General features: G+C 37.7%; 1 protein-coding gene across 5 annotated transcripts in view; it reads right to left on the reverse strand.

Moving 5' to 3' along the window:
* Positions 1 to 17,275, reverse strand: part of LOC126473733 (CCR4-NOT transcription complex subunit 7) — a 130,258-nt gene that overhangs the window by 102,266 nt on the left and 10,717 nt on the right. For 3 of the 5 annotated variants that reach the window (XM_050100980.1, XM_050100979.1, XM_050100978.1), the window contains one exon: positions 1,163 to 1,286. The exons of 1 other annotated variant lie outside the window; for it this stretch is intronic. In XM_050100980.1, coding sequence (XP_049956937.1) covers positions 1,163 to 1,178 — 16 coding nt within the window. In that variant the 5' untranslated portion in view covers positions 1,179 to 1,286. Of the gene's footprint in view, positions 1 to 1,162; positions 1,303 to 17,275 lie in introns of all 5 variants that reach the window. One more of the 5 variants, XM_050100981.1, reaches the window with a different exon arrangement.

A 17,275-nucleotide genomic window follows, 5' to 3' on the forward strand; every position in this document is an offset into this window, starting at 1 on the left:
TTAACATTTCCAACATATGTAATCACTGTACATTGATCACTGTAAAATGTTATCCTCATTTAATATTCTTTCATGAAAACTAACCAATTTGAAATAGAATTGCTGTTCATTACTTATCTTCAGAAAGTAAAATGTGTAGTGCTGGCAATAAACACACACAAAAATAAAAGTGACATGTTACCTATCTTTAAGAACTAACAGGTCCCTCCTTAGTGTGCAAGCGATCTGCTCTTCCTTTATAATCTTCCCAAAACAATCTCTCTCTCCTCTTGAGGAAGGAAATACTGTTTACAATAGCTAGGTAGTGTGTGATTTTTGTATAAATCCTTCACCAGTACTAACATTTCACCTCCTGATGTAAGTACTGACCAGCAGTTCAGTCTCAGATTTATTGTTTTTCTCAACTGAATTTCATCAGAATACAGCAAAGTGCCGAGCAGTTAAAGACGGAGTTGCCATGTACCGACTATCTCTCCCCCCCCCCCCCCCCCCCTCCACCACCTTTCTTCCCCAGCAATCATTTGGGATGCTTCTACTGCAGAGTGTTTCAGATGTTCAGGAAAATCCCAGTCATCTTAAGTCACATAAATGGTAACATTTTTTGTTCTTTCACTACCAGGGCATAACCAGCAATTATCAGCACTGTTAATCTGACTGTTACTCTGTGAAGCTCTGTTATTGCTAACTATTAGGTAACGACATTACTTCTAATGCACACTAAGTGTAGCCTTTGCATCATTGTGACTGCCTCTGATAATCACAGCTTCTGTTTTGTCACACCAGTTTTTGGCCTAGCTCATACATCCATCAAATTATCAAAACAGTCTTGTGCAGAAAAGTACAAACTTTTATAATAATCTGTCAGCCTGATTCAATTATGTAGTTTTCTTTTTTTAATGACTGGAGAAATGGGTTGTTTTGCATCCTTGGTTTAGTCAGCTGAGCATTTAATTTTGGCGGTAAACTGATCAGCCATTTCACAACATCACAAAATCAAACAGATCAGTATCTAAATTCTAAAGATTAGTATGCTTACAATGATAACTTTTGTTCTTTTGGTGACTTGGTACACTATTATGTCACATTTCTTTCAACATTTTATTATGTATGGCAAACTGTACAAAGTATGATTAATAGTTTTCTTTTTTAATTTTTTATGTACCTGTAGCTGTGGGCATGGCAGTACCGCACCCCAGTTTCTCCAGTAAATGTGTGGCCCAGTTCACATTGGATGCCTGAACCAGGCTTCCGAGCTTCTCTTCCTCGCACTTGCTGAACAGCAGAATCTTAAAAACCAAACAGCTACTGTCAGCAAGGAAAACAAAGGTTAACAGTATTCCATAGAGATCTGAAGAAGACTATTACCTGAAACTACTAAAAAAAATTTTAAAAATGAAAAGGAAATAGAATGTGCAAGGACTCTGTGGCACTGATACAAACCCATCGCACAAAAAAATGGCTGACCAATGTAGCCATGCCCAGATCATGCCAATTATACAAACACTGAAGGCAACTGATGCACAATTTGCCATGTCACAATACTAAGAGCTGTTAATGTAACTAATGAAACAAAACATTTAAAAGGGCTCCTCCACAACTGACATTTCAGTTGTAAACTTTACACATAAACAAAATAACACAAAAACATCTAGCCTCAAACAGTGAGCTCACAGACTTATTACCAGTAACTTAATTAAGTGCAACTTGTTTCTTTCAGTGAAGGATGGATTACAATGCTCAAAGATGAGGTAAAAATTATTGCTGGTGGTTGGGAACTGAAAACTCCATACACAGATATTTACACTCGCATGGCACATAGCGTCACTTATACGAGTAATGATTTCACTGGGCCAATTCAGAGAGGATGTAATGAATGCTAACTTTCAAGAAACTGGGTTAGAACTGCACAGAAAGTAAACAGCAGGAAAAGCACCATCTGGGGATACAAACCACCACTGCCTAATTCAAGCAGTACGTACCTTCACATGGAAAATAATACCCAGACAAGCTAGTTCATGAATACCCAGCCAAAATAAAAGACATACAAGCAAGAAAGACACAGGCTTCCATCCCATCACACCCAACTCTCAATTATGAACTACAAGAAACTTCCTCAATCATCAGATAATGTTCTACTAACTACTTTTTCGTAAGTGTATTTCATCCTATGTCTTAGTGATAAAACTGGGGAAATCACAATACAGATAGGAACAAAACTGCATCACTTGTCTTTCTAGACCACATCTATAAATGAATCTAGAGTTAAATAAAAGATGTGGGCATCTGATAACCACCTGAAGATTTTATTCAGTACAAAATCAAGTCACAAGCAAGTCCATACTGGTGTCATTTGAACTAAATTCAATAAAATGAGTAGGCTTTTGTTTTCACGTTAATCCACACACCAAGCCACACATTCTCATACATATTACAGAGCTACAAGAATACTGGGAAATTTAGGTGGACATTCGGCCCTCAACATAAATGATGTCACTTACAATTGCGACTTCACAATTTATTATGAACTACAAACAGTTCCTATGAAAGAACAGAACCAACTTCTTTGTAGTTGCCTATATCAATGAAAATGAGTCTCAAACCACAAATGTGTATGTGGTTTTCTACATATTCTCAAGACTGAGGTAAATTAGCATGTAAATTCACAAATAAATCTAATAATCATAATTATCTTGGCACAAATTATGAAAATCTTAATGAAGCTGATTTGCAAAGCTAAGGACAAAACAATCAACTGAATTTGGACTATTTGTTTCAATATGTTTCAGTTCTGCAAGATTATATACTAACTAACAACACACTTGACACAAAAATGACAAGTAATAATTCCACCAAAAAGTATTCAAAACCATTATAGAAAGGTAAAGGTACACCTATCAATTATGTTACACAAGCAACAACTTATTTCACTAATTCCTATACACATGAAGATAACTGCTAGCTTTGCAATTACGGAAAAAAACACGTACTGCAAACTAAAACACTGGACAATATCGTAACAACAGTACATGCAATGACCAGTGTATTGCCCTTGCAGCTCGTCTGATGTTGGAAAAGGAGGAAAGCTGTTCTGTTCAAGCACTATTGTTACCTCTTGTATGGTTGTCAATGTTTTGAAATCATATTCTTATCTCTGAATGCATACTGTCATAGTACTAAACACTGATTAAACATCTTATAGAACTGTTGGAGATGAAAGAATACTCTCAAAAAATTTGTGCAAGTAAAAAAAGTTAAAGAAAATAACAACATTGTTCATCAATACTTGTGCCAAGGGATTTTCTTTGCAAATTAAATCTAAGTGCCAGATAGAACAACACCAGTCTGAATCAAATCTTTGACCACAGTTTTTTTACCAGTCAGGAACTGTCATTAAACATAGATCCTACACTTCGCTGATGGAAAGTTCATTATACAGTCATATTTAATTTGTATAAAATTACAATAATAACCTTGAATCTGAAACTACTGTTGCAAGTTTACTTGCAGGAATCTCTTCACAGTACTGAAGTAGTAATTTTGTCATGAAGTTGCACAGATGAGCAAGTTAACAAAAATGGTTTTGGATAGACTTCTACCCAAATAAAATGTCTTGACAGTTTTTCAATTTCAAAACCACAACATCAAACAATGGAATGGTAAAATTCTTACCTCATTTTCAGATTAATCTTCCCTTTTTATTATTTGATAGTGCAAGAGAATATTGGGGGTGTGCTACCATGACAGTAGTTATGACATAGTACTATTCCTTATTACCTCTTGGCGTGCTTGTCAGTATCTCCTGACCCCAATGTAAGGGAGACAGTACACAGTTCCTTTGTCCCACATCCCTACCACCCACAATCGTGATGTTCTTCACAACTGCAATCATTAGTAAAAGGTTGAATAAAAATCATATCACATAAAAGTAGATAAGGAAACAGACTTCCCCATACTCAAATAGCATTTGATAATCTTGGTAGCTGTTCTGAAGCATTCATCAGTGGCAGTTGCCACAAGAAAACTGAAGTGTGGTTTGTCGCTGATGAGCTGCTGCTGTTGCTTCTTGATGATGATGACTACAACAGTGAGGAGAGACACTGAATACAATGATCAGGACAAGGAGTGCCACAGTCAGGTTGTTTGCTTGAATGACTACAGCTTCCTGTACCTATTTCCAGTCAATTATCATCTTCTCACTAACACATGATCCTGGATGGAATGTAAGAATACCCTCTCTCCACCTCAACCCAGCACACTCCCCAGTAGAACTTCACTGTCCCCCACTCCTACCCTACTATCACTAGTAAATACTAATTTCTGGATCTCGTGGATGACACAACGAGTTGGGTTTCATATGATCGTTCTCTGTCGACACTAAAGAGATTCCCAATCTCTAGGAAGGTCTCAATATGAAAGCATAAAACATGTTCCAAAATCCTACAACAGAATGTGGTCTGTGACACAGGCCTATAGGCACATGCGCCTCTTCAACAATTTCTTGAAAGTAGGAGTAACCTGAACACTTTTTCAATCACTGAATGCTTCATTCCTCCAGTGATGTACACAGGCCGTTGCTAAAAGAGGAGCAAGTGATTTCATAGACTGTATATAGAATCATGTAAGTAACAATCAGATCAGTTTCTTTCCATTTGTTCAGTGATTTTTGTTGCTTTTCTACCCCACAGTCATTAATTGCAACATCTCTCATTTGATATTTTTGTAATCACTGAAAGGAAGGTTGACAGTACTATCCACCTCAGTGAAACAATTTTGAAGAAAGAAATTTAGTATTTCAGACTTCTCTTTGTCATCCTCTGTTTTGATAATATTATGGTCACAGAGTGTCTGGACATATGGCTGTGATACGTTTACTGACATATTATAAGATCAAAACTTCCTAGGATTTGCTGTTTGATTGGTAGACATACTTTTACTTTCATATTATTGATTGCTTCATAAATGATTCTCATTATGATAAATTAGGCTTCATCAAATTTTTATTCATTTTCAAGCATTTGACAATTTGTAGTTAAGCTATCTTTGGTCTGAGGACAACTTTCTAACACAGCTGTCAAAACACCATAGGGACCTCCCATCCCTCCACAACTTTGCTCAGCACATACCTGCCTAAGGCACAATATGAACGCCTGTTGTTGACTACTTGGGTAATCTGAAATATCCTTTGTGTCTTTGTCAGAAGGGATCATCCTAGCTTTCTCTACATTCCTTCGGAACCCATAGGAACTGATCACTAATACCCAGGTCTCCATTAATTGAGTCAGTCAAGTTTGTATTATCTCCCCCAATGATATATAACATGATAAGCTGGCACCACAAAATGGTGTAGTGAAACTCTTACAAGAGAGTTTTATCCTTATGATCCGTGGCTAAGGTATTACAAAATTCTTTAAATACCTTCTTCAGGAGCAGTAACATGTAAGAGGTGTGATCAAAGAGTAAAGCAAATTTTTGTTTTTATTGAAGAATCTTTATTTATTCAACAATATCAACTTTGTCCCCTTAAAAGTAATTCCCTCAGATGTAACACTATTGTGCCAACACTTTTTCCAATCTTGTAAGCATTTCTGGGACTCCATTTTCATTATGGTGTTCAGCTCCTTCAGCAATTCTGTTTTTATCTCATCAATGGTGGCAAAATGACGTCCTTTCATGGTTCTCTTCAGCCTCGGGAATAGAAAGAAGTCACATGGAGCCATGCCCTATGAATATGATAGCTGAGGCAACATAACAGTTTTGTTTTTTTGCCAAAAAATTACGCACACACACTGAAGTGTGAGCAGAAGCATTATCACGATGCTGTTTCCACGGCTGGTTTTACCGCAGTTCTGGTCTTTTTCTTCAGGTTACTTCATGCAAACTGCATATAACTTCCAGGTAGTACACCTTATTGACCGTACAACAATAAGGCACGAACTCATGGTACACTATACCATGGTAATTGACTACAACAGTGAGAATAGCCTTCACGTGACCTAACTTGTTGATGATTTTTTTTTTTTTTCCCGAGTCTTCAGGCACATTCCACCGGGACAACTGGGACTTAGTTTCATCATCATACCCATATACCCCTGTTTGTCACCTGTCACAATCTTCTTTAAAAGTTTAGGATTGTTGTCGACTTCATTCAGCAGGTCCTGAGCAATGTCTGCGCAACATCATTTTTGGTCGAAATTTCGGAACAAACTTTGCTGCTACATGTTTCATGCTCAAAACATTCAAAAAAATTACTTGGCATGAGTCAGGGACATGCCAAAATCAGCAGCAATCCTCTCCGATCATAATTTTCTTTACTTCTTCCACACTGTCACCAGTAATTGATGTGCTTGGGTGTCCAGGGTGCTCGTCATCTTCAATATCTTCTCAACACTCTTTGAATGTTTATACCACTCATAAACCTTTATCTTAATCATACTAGATTCACCAAAAGCCACAGTCAATATTTCAAATGCAGTGCTGCACTTTAGTCCATTGAATGTAATTCTTTGATCCATCTTTTTCAAAAGTAAATTCACCAAGCTCTTGAAAACACGTGTAACTTTCCGACAATCAACAATAAAATAAATATTCAAAACAGCTGAAAATGCAAACATGTGTACCAACAATTTAAAAAAATTTGCCCATATATTTAAAAAATTCCTGTTTTTTTATCACACTTTGTATGAAATGAGGCCTAGATACCACAGCAAATTTTTAAAAATGAGACCACTGTCCCTCAGTTTAAGTTCAATTTCAGTAAAAACTTGATGGGTAGTTCAATTCAATACCAACTGTTCACTCTGGAGATAACTTTATACAGCTACTGTCTGCCCATTTCTCCAATCTTTTAACAATGAGTTGCATTCGTTGTGCGATGGTCTCAATGTTTCAGGTTGAGCAGAAAACGGGGACATTGTTTAGTGAGCACTACACAGGACTTCTAACTGTGGCCAGTATCTCACTGCCCACTACTGCAGATAAAATAAAACAGAATCCTGAAGAACAGACAATATTCCAAATCTCAAAACAGACAGGAAGAGATGAATGAGGTATGTTTAGACAGGAAGGACTCAGAATACAGGAAGTCAGCCACAAAGAACCTATTTAGTGGAATTCTAAATTTAGTAAGGAAAGTTCGGGCAGAAGGTCAACAATTTAAGACCAAATACCAGACACATTGCTTTTGTCAACAGGTACACAAAAAGGAATGAAAACTTTGCTAGCTTTTGGAAGAAATCCTCTGATAACCTAGAGTACAAATAGGTAACACATGGTGCGCTGCAGCTCACCATCTCCAATGGCCCCTGTGTTGCATGTTTACCCCATGAACCTGCCTCCTCCCAGCCCCCCTTCCCATCCTCCAAGCCACTAGCTACCTGTCCCCAAACCCCTCCCACTTCCCATCTCTCTCTCTCTCTCTCTCTCTCTCTCTCTCTAACCACCCCACCCATCACAATCCCCACCTCAGACCATCAGCTGAACTGCAATCCCAGAATCTGTGTCCAGGTGGCACAACATACACATCTGATCAAAAATATGCAGTGTGTCCACAATTTGCCTTTATAAAATCTTGAACTCTGCTGGCAACACTTCAATGAGGTGTCCAAATGTGTGTGGAAGACTGGCACCCCCTTTTCCAAATAAGCCAAAACCAAAGAAAGTGGTGAAGCTGGTCGCTGAGGTTTGGAGTGAAGCTGACATTCTAACTCATCCCAAATGCATTCCACTGAGTTCATGTTGAGACTAAGCAGGACCACACACTTCAGAATGTTATTGTCCATAAGCAGGTAATGTTCTCCACGCATGCCCAAACCCAAACACTTCCATCAGAAGATTGCCACAGAGTACAGTATGATTCTTTATTCTAAATCTTGTTTCCAGTGGAGTCATTCTTTATACCATCTCATGTTGTCTTTTAGTGCTGACTGTAGGAATGTGTGGTTTATGAGAAGCTGCTCAATCATTGTTCCCTATTCCTTTTAACTTTCTATGCATGGTCCTTGTGCTAGCTGAACTGCTGGTAGCACTTTGGAACTTACAAGTGATTCCTTCGGTTGATTTCTTGTGATTTTGTACATCAATCCTTCCTAATGTTCCCTGTCTGTCAGTACATGAGGTCCGCCTGGTCCTGGTTTAGCTTCGGCTGTTCCTCAGTGTTTCTACTTCACAACTGCATCGCTAACTACTTTGGGAGCTTTAGAAGAGTAGAAATGTTCCTGTAGGTAGCTTTGGGGTGTGTGTGTGTGTGTGTGTGTGTGTGTGTGTGTGTGTGTGTGTGTGTGTGTGTGTGTACATTCTCTAGCTCATCAAAGGCTCTCTTCCAAAAGCTAGCAAAGTTTTCATTCTTTTTGTGTGCCTATGGGACAACTCAATGCCTCCACTATTTGGTGAGTGATCTCCTTAATTCCTAAATATGGTTGAGTTCTCTAAAGATGTTAACAGATGCCATTCTGCCAGTCTCAGGGTCATTAGCCCCAACAGCAAGATGTGTTTCACATCAAACACAACATTACAATTCTCAATACTTTGGTGTACATAGCAGGGTTTGTGCTGGACAAAAATCCCTCTACCGACTTGAAGTATCTACACACTACACAAAAGGAAAATGTTACTGATTTTACAAAATTATACCACTCAGAACGCAAACTGCCAACTGTAAGCTCTACAAATTAAGACAACTAAAGGATGGTGCCACCTCATATTTCTTGGGTTGATTTCGAGTATGGTTTGGCAGATATTAGGGCAGCACGATATCAAATATGACTTCAGGCACCTACCAAAATGTATGATAAATTATGCAGAGTCTCATATACAAACTATACATTCAGATTTGTCAGTGTTTATGGCAAGCCACGTGAATTACACATTATAAACTATTTGCTTTATTAATGAGTGATAAATGGAGTACTCACAATATTAAACTGAAGCAACAGCAAGTAGTCTGTCATTGCTGACCAAATGAATACCAACTACTGTCTGACAATATGAAAATACTAATGCACACCGTATACTACTGTTATTCTGCACTCAAGGAGAAAGTGGAAATGTTCCTCTGGAGAAACGACAAAGGCAGCTATTTTAGTTTGAATGAGGCATGGAAAGGACAATGGGGGTACAAAACCCAAGTTATGAATGGAGAGAGATCTGCGGGGAACAGAGAGTCAAAATTTTTATCTCCCGACAGTTACGATTACGGTAATGATCTTCAAAAATATAAGTCCAACTCTGAGATAGCTTATATACCTTTTCATTTATTTTCTTGTTTGATGTTTTCCACAGATTTCCAGAATCATTCCACACGAAAAACACAATATTTCCAAATAATAAAATACAACCATTGTTAGCAGTCAAATTAACACATTTTGCATTCACAGTACTACCTATTATTATTACTATTATTATTAATGGTGGTGATTTTGAGGTGCTCAATGCCATGGTTATCAACACTCTTGCTGAATAAGAATTTAATGGTGTAAACAGACATTATTCACAAGCAAATATACTGAGGACATTGCACAGACACACATTAAAACCAGATTGATAACGACTGACAGTACACCCAAACATACATTAATATGTAATAAATAAAATTCATGGTAAAAGTGGGTCAAGATGTTGCTGATGAGGTCTTCAGTCTGAAGCCCACTTTGATGCAGCTCTCCATGCTCCTCTATCCTGTGCAAGCCTCATCATCTCCGAATAACTACTGCAACCTACATCCTTCTGAATCTGCTTAGCACATTTGTTTCTTGGTCTCCCTCTACGATTTTTACCTACCTCACTTCTCTCCAATACTAAACTGGTGATCCCTTGTTCACTCAGAATGTATCCTATCTACTAGTCCCTTCTTCTAGTCATGTTGAGACACAAATTTCCCTTTTTCCCAATTCTATTCAATACCTACTCATTAGCTACATGATCTACCCATCTGATCTTCAGCATTCTTCTACAGCACCAAACTTCAAAAACTTCTCTTCTCTTTTGGTCTAAACTGTTTACTGTCCACATTTCAGTTCCATACATGACTACACTCCATAGAAAAAAAAAGAAAAAAAAAAAGATCGTGTGCCATTAATGGCCGGGATGCTCCAGCCAGAGAAGTTTGACTGCCGGGTTGCAAGCCTTATTTCATGTGACACCACAATAGGTGACTTGCATGTCTGTGATGATGAGGACAATACAACACGCAGTCTACAAGTGGAGAAAATTTCCATCCCAGCCGGGAATCAAACCCGGGTCCGCTGCACCATAGGCAAACATGTTACCACTCAGTTAAGCAGGCGGACACTTTCAAAAAAGAATTCCTAACACTTAAATCTATATTCAATCTTAATAAGTTTCTTTTCTTCACAAATGCTGCTCTTTCCATTGTCAGCCCACACTATATCATCTCTACTTCGGACATCATCAGTTATTCTGCTGTCCAAATAACAAAACTCCTCTACTACTTTAAGTGCCTCATTTTGTAATGTAATTCCCTCAGCATCACCTGATTAATTCGACTACATTCCATTATTTTTGTTTTGGTTTTGTTGTTGTACATCTTATACCCACCTTTCGTGTCCATTCTGTTCAACCACTCTTCCAAGTCATTTGCTGCATCTGACAGAAATATGATGTCATCAGCAAGCATCAAAGCTTTTATTTCTTCTCCCTCAACTTCAATTCCTTCTCCAAATTTTTCTTTGGTTTCCATTACTGCTTTCTCAAATTACAGATTGAATAACAATGCGAATAAGCTACAACCCTATCTCACTCCCTTCTCAATCACTGCTTCCACTTCACGCCTCTCAGTTCTTATAACTAACTGCCTTCTGATTTCTGTACAAGTTGTAAACAGCCTTTCATGGCCTGTATTTTACACCTGCCACCTTCAGAATTTCAGAGTACTTCAGTCAACATTGTCAAAAACTTTCCCCAAATCTATAAATGCTATAAACATACATTTGCCTTACCTTAACCTATCTCTTGTTCTAAGACAAGTCGTAGGGTCAGTATTGCCTCATGTGTATCCACATTTCTTCGGAATCCAAACCGATCTTCCCTAATGTCAGCTTCTACCAGTTTTTCCATTCTTCTGTAAAGAATTAGTGTTAGTATCTCGCAACCATGACTTATCAAACTGACAGTTTGATAACATTCACACCTGTCAGCACCTGCTTTCTTTGGAATTGGGAATTACTACATTTTCCTTGAGGTATGAAAGTAATTCACCTGCCTCATGTATCTTACACACCAGATGAAAGAATTTTATCATGGCTTGCTCTCCCATGACTATCAGTAAGTCTGACTGAATGTCATCTACTCCTAGGACCTTGTTTTGACTTACATCAGTCAGCGTTCTGTCAAATTCTCCTTGCAGCTTCATGTCCCCCATCTCCTCTTCATCTCCATCCTCTTCCATTTCTATAATATTACCTGAGAGTTCATCTCTTTCCACCTTTCAGTTTTCCCTTTGTCACTTAGGACAGGTTTTCCATCTGATCTCTTGATATTCAACAGGTGCTTCTCTTTTCTCCAAAGGTCACTTCAGTTTTCTGTGGGGCTAATCCGTATCACTTCAGGCAGGGAGGTTACCTTCATAGTCCCTGATGTTATTGACTTTAGCATATGTTAAAATTCAGGAGTAAGTATGGAACATGATTTTTTTTTTTGTTTTCGCCAAAAAAATTCCTGCCCGAAAATGCAGGCTTCCAATGATGACACTGCAAACACCATTATGAAGATGCGAATTTCAGAAAAAAAAAATTTTAATTCTGTATCTATGTAACAGTTCTAGATATTTTGTTACAGTTTCTTTTATTTGACAGATAATTGCTTTATGATTACAATGGTATCCTCTGTTTGAACATATCTGTCGAAGTTCTTTTCCTGTCGACTTTTGAATTTTTTTTTTATAATTTACATTTTTTTTTTCAAAAATGCCCATCCAGAGAAGTTAGAATTTTTTCTGTTGATTAGTACCATGTAGTACTATATTGTCTGTAAAGGAGATCTTTTAAGTTGGATAAGTTTTATTTCAAAAAACCATTTTTTAACTTTCAAGGGTAGTGTATGCCTTCACTGAAGTTGTTTCTTTTTTTTCGTTGTTGCAGTTATCTCTTACAGTTTGTTGTAGTTTCTTGTCAGTTTCTTTGTCGTGGCTGTTCATCGCAGGTTTTTGTATTATAGTTGTTCAGTGCTAATTTGTTTACTGAAGAGGCTTCTAAGAAATCTGAGATCGTCCAGTGAGTTCTGTGTTTTCGTGAGGATATTGCCAGTTGACACACAGTTGCAGTGTGTTTTGTGAAAAGGACTGTTTGAAATGTCTTCTGACTGGGGCCACAGGAGAGTGAAGTGTGCTGACTATTTATATATCCATAAAAAGAGTGATAAATAAGACAAACAAAATAAGACTTTGTTCAGGATGGAAATAAGTGTTCTCATCCGAAGACTGTGTTTGAAAGTGAAGATGTTTCCAGTGACGACTTCTTGTGTTTTAAATGTTATAACAGCATAACAACAATGATAGTCTCTGAACAAGATGAAGCCTCCTGTGGTGCAGATAATGCAATTTTGCATCGACAGAGGAAAAATTAAATACCCTCAATCAGTCAACTGAAATAGGTGTTAGTCCTGTTAAGAAACCGTGGTCAGTGAAGTTGAGTCATAAGCTCTATGCATCAAGAAAGTACAGAGAAATTACTAAAGCTATGGATAAATACCACAGTCTAACATAACAGTCGCGACACTTCGCCTCGATTTTGTTGCCTACCGCGCCAGCAGCACCCCAAGCGGTCAGTAACTTAAACTGTGAATTGGGCACGATCGTGAAAGCGAATAGTGGTTGTTTATTTTGATTTATACAATGGTTTTTACAAGCGGGAGCGTTTGTGGTGCAATAAATTGCAGCAACAATAGGTAGAAGACACCACAGCTGTCATTTTTTAGGTTTCCTAAGGATCCTGACAGATATGTACTATCATGTTACTAAACTGTATCGTCAGGATTCACTTGCAAAATACATGTTTGCAATGATTAATGTTTCGTTTTAGGAGCAGAAAATGGCTAGTTAATAGCAGACGAGAATACCTTTTGAAAAAAGACCAAGTTTACCTGTATAATAATATTAGGTTTAGTTCGCTACATTTCGAACAAAACCAGTTCATGAACGCAGACAATAATAAACTCGTGTGGAATGCAGTACCCACGCTGTTTGACATCCCAAATAAGCCACCTCAACTGACGATGAAGGGGAAACTGCCACAAAGATTCGGCAATCTATCTAAAGCTGTAAAACAGTTCTACAACACAGAAGCAGCCAGTTCAACTCTCCATGGATCAGTGTCAGTTTCGTGTGAATCGTCAACACAGACCGGCTTTGACGATAAAGTGGTTAGATTAAGTGCAGTTATTTGTGTCTTACAAAAGCATAATGTTTAGTACATATTTCATTCACTTCTGTTATTAGTCACTTAATTTTCCTTCTTTCCTTCGTGTGATGACATTATTTTGTTAGCACCTTGTTCACTGACAGACTGTCTGAAAATTATTCAAATATTTGGTTTTGCGTGAAATGTAATGTAATCAGCTCATTATAATGTTTTCAACATATTTCTCCCACTGTTTGGCAGTTGCTTGTCCCACTTATTAGAATATAAAGATGAAGGTCGTACTTGTGGCAACAGGTGATAGTGACAGACACAGTAGGTCTACAGAACGATAAATGAGCTGTCTATCGCTTTTGCATGTAGAGGAACATATCTGTGCTGCTTACGTGCGAATCTGTGTGTTTATATTCTTTTGATATAAATGTGGTAAACTGCAATTCTATCCAACGTCACAAGTGTTTCTTCACGAATGTGTTGTAGCTTGCCACTCAATTCATGGTTTTTGTCCATACTTGCACTTATTTTGGAATCATTTTTAGAACACATATGCCTTCTGATACTAAACAAACCACTGGAGGCAAGAAAATAACTCAAATATTTCGTAAATTACATAGGAAATGGTTGGAAAACAAACATTATGCTTACAACGCGTCTGATGTTCACCTTACTCTCCCCTTGGATCGCTAGTGTCGCTCCATCTGTCAAACGGTAACAATTTTTACAGCAGCGAGTGTCGTGACTGTTATGTTAGACTGTGATAAATACACTGCAGCAAAACTGACCACTCTCTTCAAAGTAGAAATTCCATCTTCAGAAGAAAATGAACCAAAGTACTCTTGCACCTCTTTCCAGGAATTTTTCACAAACATCAATTCAGCAGTTGAATAATGTGCATCCTAAAGTGAAAAGGTGCCAGTTTTAACTATTATTCCAGAGACATTTTCAAAGAAAACAATTCTGAACTACATTCCATCAGTATCAAAGTACATGGTAGACAAATCAAGAAATGTGAGATCTGTAAAAGGAGTCTTTGGAAGATCAGATCCCTATTACAGTCACCCCGTAGAAGCAGCTCAAGTTCAAATAGTGTAGTTATTTTATCTGGAAGATAAATGGGACTGTTCGCGCCAGAGTGCCAACAAAAAAGATACTATAACTGTAACAGTTGACGGTCAAAAAGTTGTGAAAGTGAAGAGGTACATGACTTGCAGTATTAAAGAAACTTTTGCAATTTATAAGAGCAACTATACAACTTCACATATTGGAAGATCAAAATTTTATGCACTACGACCTACGTGGGTAGTTCCACACCCACCTAGAGATGTCTGTTCGTGTGTGTACTGTGGAAATTTTGAACTTCATGGGGTAGCTTTAAAGAACTTACTAGGGCACTTGACCTATGACACCTTGGTTGGTAGTATGAAGTCATTAGTAGTCTGCGATGTAAAGCGAGAGACTTGGTTGTTTCAAGTATGTGGTGACTGCCCTGGAAAGGGAAGACTGTCTTTACAGAAACTTGGTCTGGAAGAAACAGCAGATAACTCTGCAGAAATTACATATGTGACATGGAAGTAAAATAAACTAATCAAGAAAACTGTTGCCTTTGACAGTTTCATTGTTGAATTTAGTAAGTGGTCAGTGAAAGCAGTAACACATCAGCATCTGAAGAAACTGAAACAACAACACATTGCAGAAGTGAAAGGGTGTGTACAGGCTGAAGAACTATGTTTAGTGTTTTACTTTGAATTTGCTAAAAACTGGTCTGTAATTCTCCCAGAAGAAGTACAAGGGTATAATCGGAGTAATGACCAAATTTCAATTTTCACAGTAGTGACATATTTTCAAAACAAGACCACAAGTGCTGCAGTTATAAGTGATGGCGCAGGACATGACTCGGCACATGCTTTGCTACCAATGTGCAAAATTCTTCAACTGCAAACAGGGACAGAGAAGATCATCATTATTTCTGATGGTGCTCCTAGACATTTTAAAAATCGTTACCAGCTGTTTGAACTGAGTAAGTACTTTGTGCCAACTGACTTGGTATACAGTGCTACTGGTCACAGGAAGGGGCATTGTGATGGTGTAGGAGGCCAGCTGAGGCACCATGCTACGAAACAATCTTTCCAGTCCAAGTACAACTGTGATTCAGAATGCTGAGGATTTTACGAGAGTCATGAAATCTGACACATCCACAGCCCTCATTCTTTTGTCCAAAGAAGAAATTGAAGAATTCCGTGAGCAGAAAAAAGGAAGAATGGTCCAAACAAAGTAATCCTGTGAAAGAAATTCAGAAGACACATCTTTGGACTCACAGTGGGCAAACTCATGGCATGCACATTAAAGAACAAAAAAGAAGAAATTTCGTTCGTTCAGCCAACACCCCAGAAACAGCAGGATACTATTCAGATTCACAACCTGAGAAGAGGGATGATTGTGGTGTGTGTGTGTGTGTGTGTGTGTGTGTGTGTGTGTGTGTGTGTATCACTGTGACTGGTGGATTGCACAGATTATAGACACCAGTTATGAGTTAAATGAAATTGTAGTGAACTTTATGCTATCACATGGACAGCTGCTAGTTATAGGTTTCCAGCTGAAGGACAGCAACAACGCCATCAGTGTTCAACTTCCTGTTCACAATGTCTTGAAGACTGCTAAGTGCTCCAGTTCCTATTGGTTCAACAGGAAAGCATCACACTATATCAAAGGAAGATACTGAAGCAGTGGTACACATTTTTAGTTCACTGACTGGCTAATTTCAGTACAAAACAGAATGCACAGAATTGAAACCTTTAAGTCTTTGGACCTTTCACATATGCTGAAGAACCATTTAAATGTTTGAAAAATGAGCCTCTTACTCATCTTTCATAACTAAAATTATGTTAAATAAGGCTAGGTTTTGATTTTTATGAGTTAAAACTTGTTCAAGCTAAAAGCAGAAGCGCTCCTTTTCAGGGAATATGATACTAATCAACAGAAAAAAACAAAAGTCTATGGATTGGCATTTTTGCAAAAAAAGAAAAAATCCATAAATTAGAAAAAAGTTAAGAACGCTATAGTAAAAGAACTTTGACACAAGTCCAAATGGAGGATTTCTTCGCAAACATAAAGCAATTATCTTTGAAACAAAAAAAGACAACAAAATATATAGAACTGTTACAGAGATACAGCATTTCAAATTTTTTTCCAAAATTCGCATCTTAAAAATGGTATTCGCAGTGTCATCTTTGGATGGCTCTATCTCCGAGCCAAAATTTTTTTGAGAGGAAAAAAAAATATGTTTGCCTTACTTAGTCCTTCATTTTAACAAATGCTAAATTCAATAACATCTGAGAGTATGAAGGTAAGATTTTTTCCTAGCCTGCCTGAATTGATATGGACTATGCCATCGGCAGTATCCATCGTTCCCCTTGTGATACATGCTTCTACATCCTTACATTTGTCCTCTAACCATTCCTGCTTAACCATTGCACTTCCTGCCTGTCTCATTTTTTTAGACTTTTGTATTATCTTTCAATTGCATTTTTATATTTTCTGTTATCATCAGATACAGTCAGTATCTCCTGTGTTATCCAAGGGTTTCTACTATACCTATTTTTTTTTTTTTTACCTATTTGAGTCTCTGCTGCCTTCATTATTTCATCTCTTAAAGCTACCCATTCATCTTGAATTTTATTCCTTTCCCTTGTTCTGGTCAGTTTTTATCTAATGTTCCCTCTGAAATTCTCAACCACCTCTGGTTCTTTCAACTTATCCCGGTCCCATCTCCTTAATTTTCTACCTTTTGCAGTTTCTTCAGTTTTAATCTACAGTTCTGCGGTTAGAGTCCATATCTGCCGCTGGAAATGTCTTACAACTTAAAATCTGGTTCCAAAATCTCTGTCTTATCACTGTACAATCGATATGAA

This window comes from Schistocerca serialis, chromosome 4, assembly GCF_023864345.2.
Source record: "Schistocerca serialis cubense isolate TAMUIC-IGC-003099 chromosome 4, iqSchSeri2.2, whole genome shotgun sequence".
Classification (NCBI taxonomy): domain Eukaryota; kingdom Metazoa; phylum Arthropoda; class Insecta; order Orthoptera; family Acrididae; genus Schistocerca; species Schistocerca serialis.